Source organism: Cricetulus griseus, chromosome 3 (genome assembly GCF_003668045.3).
Source record: "Cricetulus griseus strain 17A/GY chromosome 3, alternate assembly CriGri-PICRH-1.0, whole genome shotgun sequence".
Lineage (NCBI taxonomy): Eukaryota > Metazoa > Chordata > Mammalia > Rodentia > Cricetidae > Cricetulus > Cricetulus griseus.
In genome coordinates this window covers 99,972,256-99,991,612 of record NC_048596.1, presented here as the reverse complement: position 1 = coordinate 99,991,612, position 19,357 = coordinate 99,972,256, and the positions used below count along the sequence as shown (strand labels likewise).

At 49.9% G+C, this 19,357-nt stretch overlaps 1 protein-coding gene across 3 annotated transcripts in view; it reads left to right on the top strand.

Moving 5' to 3' along the window:
- Arrb1 (arrestin beta 1) overlaps positions 1-19,357 on the top strand; it is a 71,756-nt gene that overhangs the window by 34,560 nt on the left and 17,839 nt on the right. For 2 of the 3 annotated variants that reach the window (XM_027407756.2, XM_027407755.2), the window contains exons 1-7: positions 8,621-8,898; positions 11,545-11,575; positions 13,327-13,387; positions 16,651-16,695; positions 17,387-17,583; positions 18,249-18,308; positions 19,100-19,167. In XM_027407756.2, coding sequence (XP_027263557.1) covers positions 8,843-8,898; positions 11,545-11,575; positions 13,327-13,387; positions 16,651-16,695; positions 17,387-17,583; positions 18,249-18,308; positions 19,100-19,167 — 518 coding nt within the window. In that variant the 5' untranslated portion in view covers positions 8,621-8,842. Of the gene's footprint in view, positions 1-8,620; positions 8,899-11,544; positions 11,576-13,326; positions 13,388-16,650; positions 16,696-17,386; positions 17,584-18,248; positions 18,309-19,099; positions 19,168-19,357 lie in introns of those variants that run through there. The other variant, XM_027407757.2, reaches the window with a different exon arrangement.

The following is a 19,357-nucleotide window of genomic DNA, read 5'->3' as shown; positions in this document are numbered from 1 at the left end:
ATCTGTTTTGTAATGATTTCTGAGTAAGAAATTATTTTTCTTTGCTGGACATGTGTTCAGCTAACATTCAGCCTGCTGGCTCTTGGGGTCTGAGTTCAGATGCTGCCCTTAAACTTCCCAATTTTACCTTTAGCGTGGGCTCCTCAGCCTTTGCTTCCACCTCTTGTTCTTGGAACATGTGAGGCTGAGTTCTTAAGAGGTGTTGCAAACACTCTGAGGACTGACACTGACCGACAGTAGTCCTTGGAGCAGGCAGAAGTAGGGAAGAGGATGTGAAGGCTGCACGGATCAGGGGCAGGGGTGTCAATCAGGGAAGGCCAGTGTTGCCTTCAAAGAGGAACCTCGATGGGTCTTGATTGACAGTTGATAGCCTCTTCCTAGATACTTGACTGGACTGTCTTAAGAGTAATAAGAAAGTTTCAGTTCGGTTGAGGTGTGGTTTGGAAGTTGGGACCCTGGGCAAGATTCCTTCCAATTCTTCCTAAAAGAGAGTTCACCTCTATGCCTTAGTCTGAACTGGTTTGTTCTGGAAATGCTGTGGGGTTGTAAATCTGGTGGAGGAGGAGGTGCATCCTATCTGCCAGGAGAGGAATTCTGGTATGATGGGAAAATGTTCCCTGGATAAGCACTCTCTATCCCCCACAAGTGCAGTAGCCCTCTTGTCCGAGGATAGAAGCATGACCTTTGTCCTAAAGGAGCATCCAGTCTGATAGAGGAGTCATAGCCACTATCCTCAGGAAGATGCTGCCTGAGGCCTGACCTCTACCCTCAGGAAGGACTCCTATATGACAGGTAGGCACGTTTTGTCTTTGCATTCAACAGGTGGGCCCTGACTTTGGGATCCCCTCCATTGCCTAACTCCCAGAGAGTCCAGCTCCCACAGATAGCAGGTCAAGAATGAGCTGGGCAGTTGTATAGGAGCAAGGACAGGGGTCTGTAGAGGGATTCCTGCAGAAAGTGAGAATGATAGGAAAGGCTTCCTGGGGGAGGTGCCTTTATGATAGAGTCAGGTGTTGCCTGTGACTCAATTCATAAAGGATTAACATGGAAAGGCTCCCTGTGCTGAGGAAGGGAAACTAGAGGGTCACTCAGGAAACCTATCTCCATGCTGCCTGTGTTGCTGAGGTAGAGGGAGGTACAGAGAGACCCTCACCACTGACGGGCTGTGCACAGTCCAAGTTCTGACAGCCCAGAGACATCCGCTCTCTCTAGCCTGAGAAGCCCAGAGGAGAAGAGGAAACAGGACGTGTATCAGGAACGCCTTTTCCTTTTCTTTGTAACTGACCCTCATTTGGGGCTGGGGAGAGCTGTCTGCAGGGCTGGCCTAGCTGCTGGTGCCTGTAGCCCCCAGCTCTGGGTCTCGCTGAGGGATCCTTCCTGTGCTCTGCTCCTTCCTGGGCTTGCTCTGTGGCACCACTGAGTCTTGAGGCTCGTGTCTGCAAAATGGGGTAAGACTTCTTCTCATCTGCCCGGCCAGGAAGCAGCTGTTTTCCTCTTTCTGTGGGTTTGTATCACTTATTCCTTGATCCCTGAGAGTTGCACAGAGCACGTTTCAGCTGAGCTGGCCTGGGCTAGGAAGGGAAGAACGCACAGGGGAAGAGCATCATGGGAGGAGTTGTTCAGGACCTGCCTGAGTACTGGTAGCAATGTCTGGCCAGAGAGAAAGATTTGGGATTAGCTGTGTCAGTGGCAGCAAAGGTGCTCCAAGTGATGGAATTCTGCAGGGTGCTGAGTGCTGTGGGTTCTAAGAAGGGTAGAGGTAAATTCTATGCCAGAGCTGCTCAGAGCCAGATGTGAGGCAGCACTGACTGATTGCCTGGCCAGAGCCTCCAGGGACACTGAAAGGGGACATCTGAGCTTCCTGGGGGGAGGTTGAGACTTTTGCATTAGGAGGCTGGTGTTGGAGGAGTGGGGATGGTTGGACCATGAAGGAGAGGGATAGTGTTCAGATAGGTGGGGGCGGCAGGAGGATTGCCTTTCTTTGGTTTTCTCATGGTTGAAGTTACTCTGTTGCGGGGTAGAGTACTACTGTAGGAGTACCTGTGTGAATGGTGTGTGTCAGGGAGGGTGTGTCATAGCAGTGTGTGCATGGTGAGGTTAGTGTGTTATGTGGTGTGCCTGTGTAGATGTGCTAGAGTGTCTGCTGTTTGCATGCTCTCTCTTTCTCTCTCTCTCTCTCCCCCCCCTCTCTCTCTTTCTTTGTGTGTGTGTGTGTGTGTGTGTGTGTGTGTGTGTGTGTGTGTGTGTTGGAGTATATGCTTGTGTCCATGATACATTCTTGCATGGCACCCCCCTGCACTGGAGCTGGTGTAGAGGGAGTTCTACTTACTTAGGGCTATACCCAATGTTGCCCCGAGGGCCACTGACTTATTGGAAGAAAACAACAAAACAAAGGTGGTGTGGGGGAACTCAGTTGTTACCTTTCCTGTAGAGCAAACCCTCCCACTGTGGAGATCATGCTACCAGTGTGGTTGCCCTTGGATGTAGGGTTGAAAGGGCTGAAGTGGGGGCATTCCACAAGGTTCCCTCCACAGGACACAGTGGACACAACTAACCTCAAGAACTGAGGAGGAATCCAGTAAGATGATATGGAAGTTAGGGGGCTGAGTATGGTTTCCTTATTTCTTTTATTTTGTGGTATTAAATTTTATTTTCGAATTTAGAATATTATTGAGCAAGTTTGTCAGTGTGCATAACTTTTTCTTTTTCTTTTGATTAGTTCAAATTAGGAACAAGCTTGTTTCACATATCAATCCCTTCTCCCTCTCCCTCCCTTCACTCCCACCCCTCCTCCCCCACCCCCAACCTACTTAAGGAAGAATAAGAGTTGATTCTGTGCCACAGTTCAGGAGCACCATCCATAATGACAGGGAGGTCAAGGTAGGAGGAGCCTGAGGCAGCTGCTTCCATGGCAACCACAGTGTGTGTGTGTGGGAGCAGTGGGTAATGGATTCCTGTGCTCAGCTCACTCTGCTTTGTATACAGTCCACAGTAGTGTCACTCACAGTTCACAAGTCTTAATGAACCTGATCAAGATGACCCCACACTGGTATGCCCACTTAGTCTCATGATCCTAAATATCAAGTTGGTTTTGCTAGGTCATTTTATCACAGTAACAGGAAAAGAAAGACAACATCCCTGGTGTCTCTGGGGGCTGGTGTGGGTGCTGAAGGGACCCTGGAGAAGAGAGAAAGGTTCTGTTGTGACTGGGCACACGGTGCTACTCCCTACCACTCTCCCACTGCACCTATGAGTGAGGGTTTGATTGTTTGTGGAATGTCTGCCATTTGCACCCCATCTGCATTGTAGGTGCCCTGGAGGCACCTGGGGCACCTGGGGCACCTGGGTGGGTTCTCTGAAGGGGTCCGTTGTTTCCATAGTCTGATGGCACAGGATTCTCTTTAACAGTCTTCTCTTCTGCTGCCATGGTTACTTTCTCACCTGAGGTTGTTGGTGTGGCCAGGGTAAGCTGATAGCCATAGGAAGTATACTGCCAGCAATGCCCACTGGAGTCTACAAGAAGTGTCAAGTCTCCCTGCTGCTCCCAGCTGCAGGGCAGATGGTCCTCTGTGCCCTCAATACAGGAGAGGGAGCCTCAGAGAGGATGGAAAACTGGAGTCAGGTGGGGTCTACCTGCTTGGATTTCTGGACCCTTTCTTTTCTTTTCTTTTCTTTTCTTTTCTTTTCTTTTCTTTTCTTTTCTTTTCTTTTCTGCCTTTACTTAACCCTCAGGAAGGCTAGGCAGGCTCAGGCTGTCTGTGGGTGCCATTGTGTTCAGATCCAGGCAGCTTAGTAAAATCTGCATTGGTCTTTGGTTTTTCCATGTCTGGTGACATAGATTCCCAGAAGATGGGCTTTGTCCAGGGGACAGAGTCTGACCCATGTATCTCACCAGTCCGTATCATGGCAGGAGATTATGTGAGTAAAGGCTGGAGGCTTGTCTGCCTGGATAATTACAGGTAAATCTGACAGAACCCATCCATGGCTCTCAGCCCTCAGGCCTACTAGACATCACTCTGTGCTCAGAGACTATGTCAGGCCCAAAGGCATCCTTGTGAAGTTTTGAGAAGCCCAGGGTGCTCATCCTAGGCTGGCTGGGACACAGTGGCAAGTCTGAGCCAGTTTTCTGGCTCCAGTGCAAGTAGCTGCTCTCCCCAGGCTCCGGTTTCTCCACCAGGGCTATGCTGTGACCTCTCAGGTCCCCGACAGTGGGGAGGTCTGTGTGATGAGGTGACATTTCCTGTCTCCCCTCCTGGGCTGACCTGAGAAGCAGGTGGGTTGAGCACGTGAGGCTTTTCCATTCTGCTACTTCCTCACAGCAGACAGCAGACAAGCCCAGCACAAACAACTCCGCCCAGGGAGAATATCGTAAGGCCCTCAGAGTCTCTGCTGCCGCAGCCACCTGCTCCTCACGCCTCCCTGCTCCCTGACGGCTGTTCTCACACCCAGGAAAGTGGGTCAGAATGTAGGGCGGCTGCATCTGAGAAGTAATGCCCCCTTGCATAGTCCCTACCTCACCCAACTGAGCCAATACTGCCATAGGGGCAGGGACAGGGGAGGTGGTGGGGGCAGGGGCAGATGCAGGGGGCAGCTGTGAGTTCAAGGGTTTGTGTCCAAAATTCAGTTCCAGCCCACCGTCCTCCCTCTCTCTCAATGCCTGTGGCTCTCCACTACCTTCTGGATGGGTTCCAAGTGTCTCAGCCTGGCATTCAAGGCCCCTCACTGTTATCTACCTGCTGTGTGAAGAATCAGTTGTGAAGAATCATAGAGATGACCCATGGCCCTCCAGGAACAATGGACCATTCTCTAGCTCAGCTTGCCCTTCTGGGGTTTCCTCAGGCACTAGGAACATACTCCAACTATGCCCAGATGCTCTGAATCTTTCAAACACCCAGGGAACTCAGCCACCTTCACCTTTGTGTCTGGAAACTGATCCCTGGCATCTCCTCCACCACACACACACACACACACACACACACACACACACACACACACACACACTGCTTTCAATGTTCATCTATGTTGTGGCGTGGATCAGTATTTCATCTCATTTTGTGTCTGCCACATTTAAAATGTACATTCACTTTATCATCAGTCAGGCATTTGTCCCTCTTTGTGGCTACATTAAAGGATGCTACTTGGACATCCAGGGACAAACCTTTTAAAGATGTTTTTTGCTTTCTTGGGTCAATACCTAGGAGTGGGTCAGATGGGTCACATCTGAACTCAGCTTAGCTTTTTGGAGGGGTTGTCTGTCTTTCAAAGAGGCTGCACTGCTGTCCACTTTATGGTCCCACCAACAATGTAGGAGGGATTCACTTCCTCTAGGTTCTTGTCACCTTAGTTATATTGTCCTTTATTGTAACCATCTTAGTGGGTATGAGGAGGGATTAGCATAGATTGATTGGTGTGATATATATATATATATATATATATATATATATATATATATATATATATGAGAAAGAGAGAGAGAGAGAGAGAGAGAGAGAGAGAGAGAGAGAGAGAGAGCGCAATGCACTCCTGAAGGCCAGAAGAGGGTATTAGATCCCATAGACCTGACATTATAGGTGGTTGTGAGCTGCCAAACTGTGGGTGCTGAGTATCAAACTCAGGTTCTTTGCAAAAGCAGCAAATGACCCTAACCACTGACCCATCACTTCAGTTCTGTTTTGCTTTCTTGATAGTAACTCCTTTAGCATAAATATTTAATTTATTTTTCCTTCCTTTAGTTGCTTGTGATTTTGGTGTCAGATTTAAGAAGTTATTGCCTGTTGGGTGATAATTTGACATGCCTTTAATCCCAGCACTTGGGAGGCAGAGTTAGGTGAATTTCTGAGTTCAAGGCCAGCCTAGTTTATAAAGTGAGTTCCATGGCAGCTCAGATTACATGGAGAAACTCTGTCGTGAAAAACAAAACAAATCAAAATTATTGCCAAATTCAAGGACATGAAGATTTGCACACTTAATAGTTTCTTTAATTGTTTCATGGCAGTTGCTTTTACATTTGGGTCTTTGGTCCATTTTGAGCCAATTTTGTATATGGTGTGAAGTAGGGGCCTCACCTCATTCCTCTGCATGTAGACTTATAGCCCCTCTGTTATTTGCTGAAAAGACTATTTTAGCAGGTGTGGTGGCTCCCACCCATAAGGCTGAGGCATGAGAAGCTGGAGTTTGAGACCAGCCTAAGATACATAGAAAGGAAGGAAGACAGACAGACCGACAGACAGAAAGACCGTTCTTTCTCTTCATCACCTTGTCTTAGCTCTCTTGTAAAAAAATCATAAAAATGCCACAATTTGAATATAGATAAATACAGATTGCCACAAATATGTAGGTTTATTTCTATACTATTAATTATCTTTTATTGATCTCTATGTTGTCAGTACCACACAGCCTTGATTACTCTATCATTAAAATAATTTATTGTTTTTATTAATGTGTTTGTCTGTGTACATGTGTGCAGATGCTTGAAGAGGCCAGAGGAGTCATACCCCTGGAGCTGGAGTTACAGGTGGCTGTAAGCTGCACGGTGTGGATACTGGCATTAAACTCAGGTCTTCTAGAAGAGCTGTGTGTGCTCTTAAACACTGAGCCATCTCTCCAGCCCCCTTAATCACTGTATCTTTGTAGTAAGTTTTGAAGTTGAGAAGTCCAAGCCTTCCAAATTTGTCCTATTCTTTTCAGGATTGTTTTGGCAGTTCTTCTCCCTTGCATTCCCCTGTGAATTTCAGGATCGGTTTATCATAGGCATTCTCCTTGTTGGGTTCCAGCTGGTCTGCTGCTGTAACACATGCCTCAGGATTCCAAATTTTTTGTTTGTTTTTTCGAGACAGGATTTCTCAGGATAGCTTTGGAGCCTGTCCTGGAACTCTCTCTGTAGACCAGGCTGGCCTCCAACTCAGAGATCCACCTGCCTCTGCCTCCGAGTGCTGGGATTAAAGGTATGAGCCATCATCACCCAGCTCAGGATTTCAAATTTTACAATCATGTATCTGACAGGACTCAAGCCTCTCTGTTTGTACTACCATGTAGCAGAATATCCAGAACATTGCTGAATTTAGCAGCCACAGAAAGACAGTGTGGTAGGCAAAGCAATGCTTTGTCCCAAGATGTCGGGGTCCTACTCCTTGGGGCCTCTGAATGTTGTGCTATGTGGCAATGGGTAATGATGGTTGCAGATGGGCTTCAGGCTGCTAATCCGATGACCTTAAAACAGAGAGATCATTCTGGATTACCCAGATGGTCCCTGTGTCATCTCAATGGTTTTCAAAAGGAAAGGGAGGGCAGATCTGAGTGATGCCGTATATAATGAGAAGGCCACCTTCTCTCATTGACTTTGAAGATGGAGGAAGGAGGAGGCTTCCAGAAGCCAGAGAGAGTAGGAAGCAGATTTGCCCTAGAACCCCCCAGAAGTAATCAAGGGCTGCTGACACCTTGATTTTAGCTCAAGGAAGCCCACTTGAATTTCTGAAGCACAGAACTCTAGTTAAGTTTGTGTTGTTTGAAGCCACTGAATTCGTGGGACTTTGTAAATAGCAGCCACAGAAAATGAGCTTGAAGGGTTTGGGGACCCATGGATGGTTCCTTCTGTGCCTCTGGCTGAAAGTGGCATGTGACATTTGCACCCGCATTTCATTGGTCAGAATAAGCCACAGGGGGGCGTCCAACTCCACAGGAAGGAAGATGCCTGGCATCCCATACATCCAGCCTCAGGGAATCCTGGTGCCTGTAGGGAGTATCTAGTACATCTTTGTTGCCTGTAGCACTTGTTTCTATAGTCTAGTCCATCCCATTTCATTAAAAATCAAAAAATAAAGCCAGGTGTAGTGGCACTTATGAGGCTGAGGCAGGAGGATCTCTGAGTTTGAGGCTAGCTTGGTCTACATAGTGTGTTTCAGGATAGCTAGAGCTACATTTGTGAGACCCTGTCTTGAAAACAAACAACCAACCTCAAAATATAATCAGGCATAGGAGCGCATGTCTTTAATCCCAGCACCTGAGAGGCAGAGGCAGGAGAATCACTGTGAGTCTGAAGCCAGCTTGTTTGTATTTGAGTTCCAGGACCCTGCCTCAAAAAAAAGGATCTCTGTGTATGTACGTACTGTATGTGTATGTGTGCGTAGAGGCTAGAGGTCAACTATGGATGTCTTCCACTATCATTCTTCACCTAATTTTTTGAAACAGGGCCCATCACTAAACATGGAGCTTTCTGTGAACCCAGAGCTCTTTATGTAGGCCAGACTGTGTGGCCACAGAAGCCCCCGGGATCTGCCTATCTTTGCCTTCCCAGTGCTGAGGTTACAGGTGCAGCCTGCCACATATAGCTTTTACATGGGTACTGGGCATCTGAACTCAAGTCCTCATGCTTGTGAAGCAGGCGATTTATCCACTGAGCCAGCTCTCCGACCTGTAATGTTTTAAGTAGGTTTCCTAATCAACCAGTGACTTGCAACCTCTGGTTTGGACAATACTAATCTCCAGAGCCTCTTCTGCTCATGCTTCATGGACCACAGGCTATGTCCTGGACACAGGTGATTGGGCCAGGGGGTGGGGTACCTAATCAAAGCTGACCAATCAGATTCCTCTCCTGGGAATTTGGAATTGGGCCATTCAGTCAGTTAGCAGCGGGAAGCTGAGTGAGAGGCAGGGTAGAAACAGGGTTGGAGTGTGAGTCACATGCGAGCCCAAAGGATGGAGGAGCAGAAAAATCCCTGAGTAAGCGGGGCGCGCTGGTCCACAGAGACAATGGAGCAGCCGCACAGACAGCCTCGCAGCCAGGAGGCCCTGCAGCAGCCCCAGAAGGAGCGGTGGAGACAGGGAGCTACGGCTTGAGGCTCCGATGGCGTCCCCATTCTCAGCTCCGGCCCCAGCGCATCCTGCCTGCTCATCCTTCCCGTGAGATTTTGGCCTCCTTATTAGGACCTCCTCTTCTTTCTCGAGCTATCCTGAACCTTAACCAGGAAGGACACTGCTGGTCTTTCTCTTTGGGGAACCCAGCTGTGACTAAGGCTCAGGTTGTGGGGCACAGGCAAGGCTGGGGGTGAACAGACGCAGCTGCTCAGCAAGGCTGGCTGGGATTGTGGGCTTAGGTTAGGCCACGGGCAGAGAGGTCTATGCGGTGTTGCACACGTGGGGTTGTGGAAACGGAAAATACCCCATAGAGCCTCTTTTCTGACAGTGTTGGGGCAAGAAGTGAGTGGAGTTTTGAGTGGTGGTGCTTGGCTATGTGATGGAGTGGTTGAGTCTCGTGGGTGCCTCTTCGAGCCTCAATGTCTCCATCTTTGAAATGGGATTGTCCAGGAAGAGCCTTGTCCTGGGAAAAGTACTTAAAGGCATGAGTGGGGAATAATAAACAGACAGAGAATGAGGCAGCTGCTCTTGTTGTTTGAGGAAGCCACAAGAGTCCTGGCTTCCTGAAGGAGGTGGCCTCGGGTGCTGACTAAGGTAGTGGCAGGACATTCCCCACTGATGGCTGTGCTTCCTGCCCCTCTTCAGCCCCACTCTGCCCCTCACCCCAGTCACCTTTCATTTATCCCTCTCTCCCTCCCCTCTTGTCTGTTCTTCCTGCCGTTTTGAAACATGGATTTAGGAAACAGTGGGTTGGATTAAGGCACCAATCTCTGGAGGCCCAGTCAGAAGTGAGTCTGGGTCCCGACCTAGCCCCTTGCTTGCTGTGCTCCTGGGCAAGTTAATGCATCGCTTGGAGCCTCCAGTTAATTATCTGTGGAGTGGGAGTTAGACTATCCTTTCTACTATGAGAAATAATGAGCTGCTCGGCAGAGCTTTAATTCCCCTCCCCTTTGCCTCTCTCCGCTGCTTGGTGAATATTGCTCCTCCTGGCCCCACGTGTGCCTCGTCCTTCCCGGCAGCCACTAGAGTGGCTTTCTCTCTCAGTTGTTTATCCTGCCTGGGTGTGAGATCTTTCCTTTTCCTTAGAGCACAGGCTACCAAGGGCTGGAGGTAATTGTGACTTGGAAGCCACAGGGTTTTCACTTCTCTGGTTTCCTGGAGAAACATGGAGCTCCTAGCTTCTAGCTTGGAGTTGCTGGTTCAGATGGAGTGGTCTGCATTTTTTTCCCCTTACTTTAACAATTATCACACCCTGGCCAGTTGTGGCTTCTTCACACTCCCAACACTGATAAATATTAATGAGAAGACAAGGCTCCCAGGGCCCCTAGGGGAATGTTTGGGGAGAGGCTGGGCCACGCTCTCCTTTGCAAGCAATACTCAGACCTGTCAATATTCCCTAGGTCCCAGAAGGGAGGGTGAGGCAGGGCCATGGCTGTGGAGACCCCACACAGTCACAGGCCTGGATGCCTGCAGATCAGCTTCTGGGAAGGATTGGGGCACACCCTGCTGAGGCTGCCTAGGGGTTTCACCTTTCTGGGTCTGTCCCATCTCTCCCTGCTTCAGGCTTTCTGATTCTTTCCCTGGTTTTCTTCTCCTCCTGTCTCTTGTTCATCTTTTATTTTCATACCTCTACCTCTGTCTCTCTCTTCTCTCTTCACACCTCCCCTCCTTTCAATACCTTTCCTCATCCCCATCTCTCTAGCTTTCACTTTTCTTCTGCCTCTCCCCAGTAATGGCTGAGAAATTGTGGGCTGGATAAAGGTACTTAGGCGAGGGAGACTCGGGTTCCCAGACACAGCTCTAGAAGGGGAAAGGTTGCCATGAAAGGCAAGTGGCACTCTTCAGGATTTAGGGACTACATTACCATCTAATCTCAGGCCCAGTGCTCTGCTATTCGAGCATAGGCATCTGCCCCCACATTCCTGTGCCTCTGTCCCTCAGTGAAGCAATGAAATTCATTCATTTATCTGTTCAACTAGTTTATATTGTACTCTTGCCACCCTCAATCATTTAACAAGTATTTCTTGAACAATAGTGACGTGTGCCTTTGTGTGTGTTTGGGATGTACCCGTGGACAGGAGAGACAGTGGGCATATTTGGAGCGGGCATGCCAGCAGAGCAGACAGGTGGGGCAAGAAGTAAAGTATATGGTCAGGGGGTTGCTGGGAAGAAAGGAAGAGTGAATCAAGAGAAGGACTGGCTGACAGGGGTAGTGGGATTGGGAAAGTGGGCATTTGGGAAGAGTGTCCAGGGTAAGAGAGTAGGGTAGGGGAAACTGGGAGCAAAGGCCTTGTGCAGCAATCACCTGGTGGATAAGGAACGAGGAACAGAGGGGCTGGAGAGCAGTGAGGCTGGAGACTAAGGGAGGGTGGCAGGAGGTGACATAGGGAGGGAAAGAGGCCAGGTCAGATCACTGGGACTTAGCAGGCACTGAAGGATTTTCCTTTACTCGAGCTGGGTGGGCTTGTGAGTCTCCCTCAGCCCACTCTGAAGGATTGAAGGAGGGCTGCAGGCAGCTAACATTCATCCTAGGAGGAGAGGTGGAAGGAAGGAAGCTGTCCTGCTCTGAGGCTTTGCTGGTCCCTGTAGGACACTCAAGGCCTTTATCTATGGCCCTGTCTAGGGTCGCCTGCAAGAGATTGGCTGGGCAGAATCCATTAACCCTGGCTTGGCCTCTCTTTCTTTTCACAGAGTGTTCAAGAAGGCAAGCCCCAATGGAAAGGTGAGTCTGTAGTGTGTGCTGACTCCTCACTGTTCCCACACTCTGGGTGCCTCTGTGGATTAGGAAAGGAAGCAGCATCTCCTGGGAGAGACAGGCACTGTTAGCTGTCTAGGGCTGACACAGCTCTGTCCTGAGGGCCATAGGAGCCCAATGGGATGTGTGGGATGTGGGGGGGAGAGCTCCCTGGAAACTTTCTGTGTGGGCTTCAGGGAGCCCCAGTTGGGGGAGAGATGGACTGGCTTCTCCCAAAGAGACATCAGTGTGAGTGTGAGAAACTGAGGCAAGCTGGCCACTGTGACACCATCAAGTCCCCTGGTGTGAGAGGTCATGGTGTCACCTCATCCATCCATCTTTCTTCTGGGACTCCCAGGGCCTGGGCTTCTTGTTTGCTTGCACAGGCTGTAGGCTGTATCCCATTTTACTCTGTTCAGCAAACAGGTAGTACTGACATCTATGCTAGGTCGGGGCTGGGACTGCTGGGGGTTGGGAGGGTACCAAGATAAGAGAGGCATGGTGCTCCCAGTGTGAAAGTTGATCATCTCACACAGAATGCCAAGTGTGAGATTCTGGGATGCCCAGGGACTGGAAGACCTTGCCTGGGATGTGTGTGTCAACCATGGCTTCTTCTGGAGGTGACACAGTTCTAGGCAAAGCTAGGTGAAGAGGGGGATCTCTAGGGTTGAGCATAAAATCCAAGAAAGTGTGGGGCATCCCAGGGTTGTAAGTCTCCAAGCGAAATGAAGGAACAGTGTAGAGGATGACACAGGGCACATGGCAGTTTCCTGTGGCTGGGCTTAGCAGCTCACACACCCTGGGTTGCCTTCTGCATGTCTATATCTCCATTTGGAGTCCATCGTTAATCATCTTTAACCTCTCCTGCTGAGCCAGGATCAGTCCTATCTTGGATTCCTTGGCAATCTAGGGCCACAGGCATCCCAGACCAGTCAATTAGATTTGGTACTGAGAATGAAATCGGACTGTCATCCTTACCCCTGAGGCAAGGGAAATGGTTAAAGGGTTTTCAGAAAGGCACAGCTGTCTGAAACAGCTGCTTGCTTAGATTTGCGTTTTAGGTGTGGCTAAGGTGATGTGAGCAGCTGGAGGCTACCAAATGTCAAAGGGACTGATGTGGTCTCCCTTGAAGAACATGATGGAGTAGAATGGTCAGGACTGTGGGAAGGCTGAGGAGCAGGGGACGTCTAGGATGGTGTTCTCAGTTCAGTTTTGAGCCAGTAGAATTCTATCTGGCTTAGGGCTTTTCCTTGCTAGCTGATGATTGGGTAGGGAGCTAGCTCCCTGATTCCTCAGTGCCCTAGAAGAAACGTCCTCATGTGAGTAGCTCCCTGCCTAGTTCAGAGTAGGCAGTGCTGAAGAGCCCAGAGCCACATCAACACCTGCACTGAGTACATGGCTTGCCTGCCTGACCCCAGGATGCCCTGCTTTCTTGTTTTGATCTGCTTTTCCTCCAGCCCTCAGTGGGGTTTGGTTTAAAGACCTCCATGGGCCTCGGTATGTTTGTCTATAAAATGGGAAGAATAAGAACCCTTTCATAGGGGGTTGGGAAGCAGAGATGTTTAAAAACTTTTCAAAGGTCTACTATCATTAATATTAGGTTTGGGGTAGTGGGCCACATTTTGCTGCAGTTCCAGTAAGGGTTAGGAATGTGTGTAGGCATCAGTGTTCGCTCCAGGGCAGGGTCCTGTGTCATGCTGGCTCACAGCCACTAACACTCTTGTGCCTCTCCTCTCCAGCTCACTGTCTACCTGGGGAAGCGGGACTTTGTGGACCACATTGACCTCGTGGACCCTGTGGGTGAGTGCTGGGCAGAGGGCTAGGGAAGAGTCCTACCTCCAGAAGGGTCTGGTACCCAGAATGGGTGAGCATGGCCTCCTGCTTCAGGAAGAGAGCTTCTGGGCAGCTCTTCCCTATTCAAGAGAGAGTCCTTTCTGACTGGACAGCAGCAGCCACAGATTATATAAGGCTTATTGTGCAGCAGCAATATCTCCTGCTTTCCAGACAGAATGAGTCAGAGAGGCTCAGCCACTTGTTCCAGGTCACAGAGCTAGTGAGTCGTAGGGTCTGGCTTCTAGCCCCTGGCCCTGCTGTCTACTGGGGAAATTCTTCTTAGGACTTCAGAACTAGGGGGCTGTCCTCACCTACATGGGGCTTTGCTGGAGAGGCTGAGTCACAGCTGAGATTGGCTCCCAATGTCATGGCTGAGTTTTGGTTTCTTGCCCTTGGAATTGTTGCCATCTTGGTTTGGATTATTTTTGGTTGGTGTCATCCACCAGGTACACTGCAGAATATTTGCCATCATCCCTGGCCCTTGGCCCTTAGGTACCAGAGCTACCCCTACTGTCACCACAGTTAGGACAATGCTAAATGACTATGTGGAAGCAAATTGCCCTCACTCAGAATAGCTGCTTCTATAGAAAGACATTGGCCTCAGGCCTCTTTTCATATTGTATGAGGGAGGTCCAGAATCACCCTGGTTTACAAAGGGAAGTGCTGAGGCCAGACAGGTTCAATTATTATTTTAAGAATGGTCATGGACATTTCAGAGTGATATAAACCCAGGCCAGGATCAGGCGAAGAAACTGGGGTGTGTGACTTGGGAAGGTGTCCTAGAGAAATTGCTATGTTCTTGTGCACTGTCCTGGGCTAAAAGGGACTCTGGTTCCAGAGTCAAAAGGACAGAGCATAACAGCAGGTTTCAGCTCATCAGAGAGAAGACACTTGTGACTGTAAGCAGAGGTCCTGGGGGCCTGAGCCCATGGGGTGTTGGCAGGACGGCAAGCTGCAGATTCTGGTTTCATTCCAGGCCCCTTCCTTTACAATCTGGGACAGGACCACCCACTTTTCCTCTCCAGCCTTGCCTGGGGACAATGTGTAGGTCTTCTGATGTTCCATCATTTGCATCTTCTTCAGAGCTGGTTTTTTTCCTCCGAGGCACTTGGTCTGGGGTTCCCCTGTGCTTGGTTTCAGGCAGTGGTTTCCAGAGAGTTCTTGGTGGACCACTGTTGAACATAAACCTAGTAGGAGCAGTGAAAGGGTTAGAGAAGGAGGAACCAGGTCTCCAATATACACATTGGCACCAGAGGGTACCAGAGCTCCCTGCTGGACCTGAGGACCCAGTGAGTTCCTAGGTCACTGCCCAGCTTTGTCCATGTGCCTCATTAAGAAGCCCTCTGTCAACAACATTGCCTTCTCTCTCAACTGGTCCTGTCTTCCCCATACTTCACCATCCCACCTGGAGCAGGGACCTGGTGCTAGTCCAGGGCCAAGGACCAGCTGATGGAACATTTGCCACGAGCTCTGGGAATCCTCTCCTACCAGCCTTCACAATTCATTGCTCTCAGGCTACAGAGTTGAACTGTTCCTTCTGCCTATCTTGGTCATCTAGTGAGCAATTCTTCCTTGTCCTGTGGGGCCTGGCTCCAAGTCACTCTCCCCTCAACCCCAATGAGGAAGCACTGCTGGCAGGGGCAAGTGCTTTCACTGGGACATTATATTTATTCTCGGTTGAGTCCCAGGATTCCAGTCAGTGCAGGACATGGCACAGAGGTGATGCCTGTCATGGATGGAAAAGTATGCATGGGGGTGGGGGACCCTGAGGATAGATTGGGGATATCCCTGTTAGATGTCTCTATAACCTTGGACCTAAGAACTCACTGTCTGTTTCTTGAGATGCTCTGAATGGTCAATTATAGGGATACATGGGGGTGGGTAGTATGGTAATGTGTGTGTTTATGTGTGTTTATGTGTGCGCGCGCGCGTGTGTGTGTGTGTGTGTGTGTGTGTGTATGTGTGTGTTTGCATGTGTTTGCATGTGTGTGTGTGTGTGTGTGTGTGTGTATGTTTGCATGTGTTTGCATGTGTGTGTGTGTGTGTGTATGTGTGTGTGTGTATGTGTGTATGTGAATGCCAGACATGTGATCCTTGGGACAGTACTCCTAGCCTCCAGGGATGCTCAGCTAAGAAGCATCCCCTGTGTCCTGCCAGATGCTCTGCTCCCAAGTACAGGCCATGTGAGCCGTCAGGGTACTTCCTATTCTCTCCACTGTGTGAGTCGCTTTTATCACTGTGACAAGATGATCACTTATTTGGGCAATGGCTTTAGAGGTTTCAGCTCACAGTCACTCAGTGCTGTGGCACTGAAGTGAGGCAGAATGTCATGACAGGGGCCATGCGACCAGGGAGCAGGGTGGGAAGAAGGGACCGAAAACCAAATATGCCCTTCATGGCACACTGATAGAATTCTTCCTCCAACCAGGTCCCATCTCTTAAAGTTTCCACTGCCTTCCAGCAGGGCATTAAGCTATGAATTCACTGATGGGTTAGATCCCCCATGAGCCAGTCACTTCCTAAAGGCAGACGCTGTTGCTTTGGAGACCAGCCTCCAACACACCAGTCTTTGGAGGACATTTAAGATCCAAACCATGACAGTCATGCTCACACATGCCAGGGATTGTCCAAATACTTCCATATGTGACAGAATTTACCCATGTGCACATTGACACAGACTACCCATCTGTCCTCACATGAGCCTTGAGAGCTACTGATCGGAGCCCCCAATTCACAGACACCCCTCACTCCCCACGTTATCCAGGAAGCTCTGAAAAAAAAAAAAAACACCCTCATTGTTCCTAAGCCTGGTGCAGACTCTGTTTATTACTAAGCCTGCCTAACATGACTCAAGGCCATTTACCATAGTTAGCCTCTTGGCGAGATTAGTCATTTAATGATGGCAATTCTGAGAATTGTCCTTATGTGGTTTTGTCATTGTGTGGAGGACATAGTGTGCTTACACAAACTAAAATCACCATGATGTCCCTAGGCAGTAGACTCTTATGGGGCTACCTAATACATACTGTTCTTTGAAATATTGTTCTATAGTGTGTGACTGTAGCTGTGTTTTCCTGTACAAGTGTCAATGGCTCTGATAGCAGGTGTGCATCCTGAAGAGAGTCATACCCAAATGGACCATGTGCCTTATTTATTACCTCTGGGGTTTGGTTTGAGTGGATGTTTGGGGCTTGGGTTGAGAAGGTCAGGTTGTTCATTGTCTCCCCCAGATGGTGTGGTCCTGGTGGATCCTGAATATCTCAAAGAAAGGCGAGGTAAGCTGTGTTCCTCTTACCCACAGTGTGCCCTGTGGCTCCTCATCCTCTGCTCTCCAGTGACCTCCCATGGTTCTCTCTGTCCACCCTATTGGTTATGTGCTTAGATGCTCCTGTGCTTACTATAGTGAGAACGCTGGTCTCTGGCACAGAGCAGCCCTGCCTCATGCCCACCATGGGAGAACTTATGCCCCAAGCTTGCCCTGTCCCATCAATAAGGCTTGGCACAGGGGAGATGACAACACAGCAGGAAAGAGGGTCTCATTTTATAGAAGACAAAGGTAAAAAGGTCTGTGTATAAGGTTAGGGTTAGGTTGGCCTGAGATCCCATGTCTTTTAAACACAGCCTTCTGTATGCTTCTCTTCTAGGCTGTCTCCCTGCCCCTCTCCTAAGTCTGCCAGCCTAATCCAACCACCACAGCCACCAGGCTGCCTGACTGTCCTTCTGCCCCTACATACACCTGAGCTTGGGAGGGCAGAACTTCCCAGAAGGGGGCCTCTTCCTAAGAGTTGTATCAAGGCTGCCCTTAAAGGCACCTTGTGTCAGAGAGCCAGTGTACCCACCCCACTTGAACCTGGGACAGGCATGTAACTTCCAGTAGGCCAAACCTTAGGGCTGCAGCTGGAACTCTGGGGAGGGAGTTGTGTGCTGCCCTCCCAGGCCCTTTCTTAGTGCACCTGCTTCTCACAGTCTACGTGACGCTGACCTGTGCCTTCCGGTATGGCCGGGAAGACCTGGATGTCTTGGGTCTGACTTTTCGTAAAGACCTGTTTGTGGCCAACGTGCAGTCCTTCCCACCGGCCCCTGAGGACAAGAAGCCACTGACTCGGCTACAGGAGCGGCTCATCAAGAAGCTGGGCGAGCATGCCTACCCCTTCACCTTTGAGGTCAGCTCTCCTTCTCCACCTGCATTCTGGAAGCCTCACCTCTGGGATGTGCTCAGGGCAGGCACACGGGGAAGCCAGGAGGGCAGCTGCATTGTCTTACCCAACTGGGGACCTGGGTACTGTCACTTACATTACCTGCTATGTGTCTTATCTCTGGCCACTGTGGACATGCCACCTTAAACTCTAGGCTGCCCTTCTGGCCCTTCTGAATTTAAGATACTAGAGAAAGGAAGGCCCGGGAATGGTTGCAGTGAAGGGAGGAATTCTGTCTATCTCCCCTCAGACAGGCTGCCCACATACCAAGCTCATCCTCTGTCATGCCTCCTTGCCATTCCAAGACTCCACGCTTCTGGAGTTCACATCTTCATGTTTCCAAGACTCCATGATTCTGGGTTGGGGCTGAGCTGAGATCTTGGGTGAAGAACACTCAAATTCTTATCTCCCCCAGTCTGCCACTGACCCTGTGTGCAGCATGGTGTGATGTGGTGTGACCAGGAGAGAAACAGTCTATATCAGGGGCTCCTAGTCTTGCTTTCAGAAGATCTGGTGTGATGGAGGAGAGATGGTCTGTCCTCCTTGGTCTGACGGGTGTTTAGGAGTGAGGTGTGTAGGGAAAGACAAGGTAGAGGTGAAAGGTTAACTCATTTTATTTGTCTCCTGAACAGATCCCTCCAAACCTTCCATGCTCAGTGACATTGCAGCCAGGGCCTGAGGACACAGGGAAGGTAGGTCATTCCAAGAAGACCATCTTTCTGGTCCCAGGCTCTTATGTCCCCAGGGTCCTGGTTTTCTCCCCATGAAGTAGTGGGTATCTGGGACCTCCCTTCCTGTTGAAGTTGCCTGGACCTAGGCCTGGCTGATATTCCTTGGACAATCAGTCCCTTGAGATAAGGCTGCAGATGCTTGCTGGCCTTGTCCCCACATTCTGTGATGTGTCACAGGCTCCCTTGAGTCACTCTTGCTGGCTTTGGTATTGATTGCACAGGGACAACAGATTCTGAAGACCTCCATGTGGCTTCATGTAGTCCCTAGCTGCCTTGTTTGGAGATGGGATGGCTGCTGTACATAGCTAGGGTAACTGAAGCTTAGGGAGAAGTGACACCAGCAGCATCCCAGGCCCCAGACTTTGGAGCTCACGCTCTCATTTTCAGAGCAAAGACAGTGGACATGTTCCCCATATTGTAAGGAATGATGAAGACACCGTGATACCCGGCATAGGGTCTTCATGTTGCTGATGGCTGTCATGAGGAGGATAGCCACTTAGACTGAAGCTGGGATCCCAAGGGTGATTGGGGTTGGCTGGTGGGCTCACAGGAGCAGCTCCAGCAGAAGGTCCTGGGTCAGGGGCAGCCTTGGGACAAGATCAGCATTGGTGCCAGGGTTTCAGATCCATATCAAGCAGCCCTCAAGTGGCAGAAGTTTATGTTCTCACCCAGCATTCTGGCTTGTAAGATGGGAGGGTGGCTAGGGACCTTGTCTCCCCAATGCCATGGGGTCAGCATGGCCTCCTCCACAGGCCTGTGGTGTGGACTACGAAGTCAAAGCCTTCTGTGCCGAGAACCTGGAGGAGAAGATCCACAAAAGGTGCGCAGGATGCTGGTGGGAGAAGGGGGGAAGGACAGGAGGGGGAAGTCCAAAGAGAAGCAATGAGCTGCACTGTGGGAAGGGTCTGGAAGGCTGTCAGGTCATGGTGAGCTTCCTGGAGGAGGTGGCCCGAGCCAGTCCTCTCTTGCATCCCTACCTCTATCTTACTTCTGCAGACGGCAGTTTTTGA